This window comes from Arachis ipaensis, chromosome B07 (assembly GCF_000816755.2).
Source record: "Arachis ipaensis cultivar K30076 chromosome B07, Araip1.1, whole genome shotgun sequence".
Taxonomy (NCBI): Eukaryota; Viridiplantae; Streptophyta; class Magnoliopsida; order Fabales; family Fabaceae; genus Arachis; species Arachis ipaensis.
In genome coordinates this window covers 95,960,312-95,963,915 of record NC_029791.2, presented here as the reverse complement: position 1 = coordinate 95,963,915, position 3,604 = coordinate 95,960,312, and the positions used below count along the sequence as shown (strand labels likewise).

The 3,604-nt window shown below is 45.8% G+C and overlaps 1 protein-coding gene across 1 annotated transcript; it reads right to left on the bottom strand.

Annotated features, from left to right (window-relative positions):
- LOC107607457 lies at nucleotides 1,685–3,604 on the bottom strand. Its single transcript, XM_016309412.1, has one exon. It carries the CDS (start codon nucleotides 3,602–3,604, stop codon nucleotides 1,685–1,687), a length of 1,920 nt encoding a protein of 639 aa, XP_016164898.1.

Here is a 3,604-nt window from a genome sequence, read left to right as displayed (position 1 = left end):
GCTGAACTATGAGTAGGGAATCGCAATATACCTGCAAGCTCGGCACGTGTACCTCTTTCGCGAGTCTTAGTCCTGCCAATAGCGCCTCATACTCGGCTTGATTATTTGTCGCTTGAAATTGGAATTTGATTGACTGTTCGGCATATACACCTTGGTTGTCTTTTAGTAGAATTCCTGCTCCGCATCCGTTGTCATTGGACGCTCCGTCCACATACAATTCCCATGGTTTTATTTCTTCTACTTCATTGGTGAATTCTGAGATGAAATCGGCCAGAGCTTGGGCCTTGGGGGATCCTCTGGACTGATATGTGATGTCAAATTCAGAGAGTTCTACCGACCATTTGGTTAGCCTTCCTGCCAGGTCGGGCTTGGCTAGGATCTGCCGGAGCGGTTGATTGGTCCGAACTATAATTCGGTACCCCTGGAAGTAATGCCGAAGTTTTCGAGCTGTGATGATTAGTCCATATGCTAATTTTTCTATCGTCGGGTACCTTGTTTCAGCGCCCTGTAGGACTTTACTTATGAAATATACTGGGTGTTGTTCTTTGTTGTCATCTGTTACAAGTACCGAACTGATTGTGTTAGTGGAAATTGAAAGAAATAGGTGTAAGGACTTGCCTCGTTCTGGCTTTTTCAATATGGGCGGTGATCCCAAGGTGTTTTTGAATTTGGTAAAAGCTTCTTCGCATTCTTTCGTCCAGACAAATTCGTCCGACTTCTTTAAGGTGTTAAAGAAGTGGTATGACTTTTCCGCTGCTGCTGGCAAGAACCGAGAAAGAGCTGCCAGCCGACTAGTGAGCTGTTGGACTTCCTTTTTGTTTCTGGGGGATTGCATGTTGATTACAGCTGAACATTTGTCGGGGTTCACCTCTATGCCTCTGTTTGTCAGTAAGAAGCAGAGGAATTTGCCCCCCTTGACTCCGAACGCACATTTTTCTGGATTCAGTCTCATATTGTGTTTTCTGAGCTGTGCAAATACTTCGTCCAGGTCGTGTTTGTGCTGTTCTTCTGAAGTTGATTTCACCACCATGTCGTCCACATATATTTCAATGTTTCGGCCAATCTGATCTTTGAAGACTTTGTCCATAAGCCGCTGATATGTTGCTCCCGCATTCTTTAGCCCAAAGGGCATGACCTTGTAGCAAAAATTTCCTTGGTCTGTGATAAATGCTGTTTTTTCTTCGTCTTCCGGGTGCATGAGAATTTGGTTATAGCCGGAATAGGCATCCATGAAACTGAGCACTGGAAATCCCGAGGTGTCGTCTACCAATCTATCTATGTTGGGGAGTGGGTAACCATCCTTAGGGCATGCTTTGTTTAGATCGGTGAAGTCCACGCACATGCGCCACTTTCCCGAGCTTTTTCGTACCATTACGACGTTGGCTAGCCATGCTGAGAATCGAAGTTCTCGGATAAACCTTGCTTCTAAGAGCTTTTTGGTTTCTGCTTCTGCTGCTTTTCTCCTTTCGTCTCCCAAGTTTCTTTTCTTTTGCCGTATAGGTCGGATATTGGGATTGACGGCCAGTTTGTAGCAAATGAAGTTAGGGTCGATGCCGGGCATGTCTGCTGGCGTCAATGCAAACAGGTCGGCGTTGTGTCGCAATATCGTGATAAGGTCGGCCTTTTGTCCTGCAACGAATGCCGATCCTATGTTAGTAAATTTCTCATCATGACCTATTTTTACCTATTCAAGGTTGTCTGTTGGTGTCGGACGACTGTTGTCATTTCTGGGATCTAGCTCGGCTAGCGTTGGTAAGTGCTCCGAGTTGTAGACAGTGTGAATCCGAGGTGTTTCCTTCTTCTTTACTGTTCTGAGGCTTGCGTTGTAGCATTGTCTTGCCTCCTTGTGGTCGGCATAAACTGTCCCCACCGCGTTATCCTGCAAGGGAAATTTCACACAAAGATGAACAGTTGAAATGATGGCACCAAAAGCATTTAATGATGGACGTCCTAGAATGATATTATAAGGGCTAGGGCAATCGACCACTAGAAATTGGATATCTAGTGTTTTGGTATGTGGAAGTTCTCCAATTGTTGTTCTCAGCCAAATGTACCCGGATACCGATACCTTTTCCCTAGAGAACCCTACCAATTCTCCGGGTGACGGTTGTAGTGCGTTGTCGCTGAAATGCATCTTTTTGAAGGTGGAGTAGAATAAGACGTCGGCGCTACTCCCTGGGTCCAGTAAGACCTTTTTTACTGTTAGTTCCCCCATGTGAATCGAGATGACGACTGGGTCATCAAGGTTCGGATAGGTTGTCTTAAGGTCGGCCGTGCTGAAGTCGATGCGTGAGGTCGGACTTGATGCTTGTCGTTCCAGGCGAGATCCTTCCATTGTCATCATTGCTCGGTAACTTCTTTTCCTTGCCGAGGTGGTGGTCCCGCCTCCAGCGAAGCCTCCTGAGATGTAATTAATGATCCCCTTGGATGGGGGTGTTTCGACCTGTTTATGTCTGCTATCCCTTTCTGCTTCTCTTTCTGTATCCCGCTGCTTTCTTGACGAGATATATTTGTCTAAGAGTCCTTGCCTGGCTAATCTCTCCAGTAGGTCTTTTGCCACAATGCATTCGTCTGTGGTATGGCCGAACTTTTGGTGAAAAGCACAGTGTTTGCTTTTATCCACGTACTTCTGATCTTGGTATGATCCTGCTCGGACTGGTGGTTTGATCAATTTGTTGTGTAAGATTTCTTTGATTATATCCTCCCTTTTCGTGTTGAATCTTGTGTACGTGTCAAATTTCGGCGCTAGTTTGAATGGTTTTCTAGAGTCTTTGCTTATGGGCTGATGAGGCCTCTCCTCTTCCTTCTTCGTCGGCTTTTCGCTCCTCCATGCCTCCCTGAGTTCTTCGATTTCGATCTGGCCCTGGGCTTTTTCTCGAAATTCCTCTAGTGTCTTCGGTTTTGTCACTGCGATTGCTTCTTGGAATTTCCCGGGGCGGAGGCCGCTTTTAATGGCATGCAATTGCACCTCAGGGTTAAGGTCGGGGATCTGCATTGCTGCTTCTGTGAACCGCATCATGTATTCCTTCAAACTTTCGTGTTGTCCTTGTTTGATCGTGCTGAGGTAGTCTGAGTCCCGCACATAAATTTTAGAAGTTGCAAAATGATTAATAAATAATTTGGCAAATTCATCGAAGCTTGTTATTGATCCTGCAGGGAGGTTAGAAAACCACAATAGGGCGGCCCCGTCTAAGAAAGTAGGAAAAGACCGGCACAAGATGGGATCGGAGTCACTATTAAGGAACATCATTGATTCAAATTTTGTGACATGGATTTTAGGATCTCCGATCCCCTTGTACGGCGTTAGGGTCATTGGAAGTGTAAAGTTTTTGGGCATTTTAAAACTCATTATTTCTTCTGAAAAAGGATTCATTCGTCGTCGTGCCGTTTTGGGGATAGTTTCCCCTGTCTTCACGTTGGATTCTGACTGACGTTCTTCATGTTGATCCATGTGTATTTTCTTATTGGCCTTCTGTTCATCGTTTTTCTGCATCTCCGCCAATTGCTCGGCCATCCGCTGGTTTTCCGCAAGCAAGGCGGCGTTTGCAGCTAAGAGGTTGACATTGGTCGGATTGGTAGAAGGCGTCACTGAGTGGTCCGTCAT

Bases quoted from the DNA above. Each gene is read 5' to 3' on its own strand.
- LOC107607457 (XM_016309412.1), bottom strand. From the start codon at position 3,604: ATGACGGACCACTCAGTGACGCCTTCTACCAATCCGACCAATGTCAAC.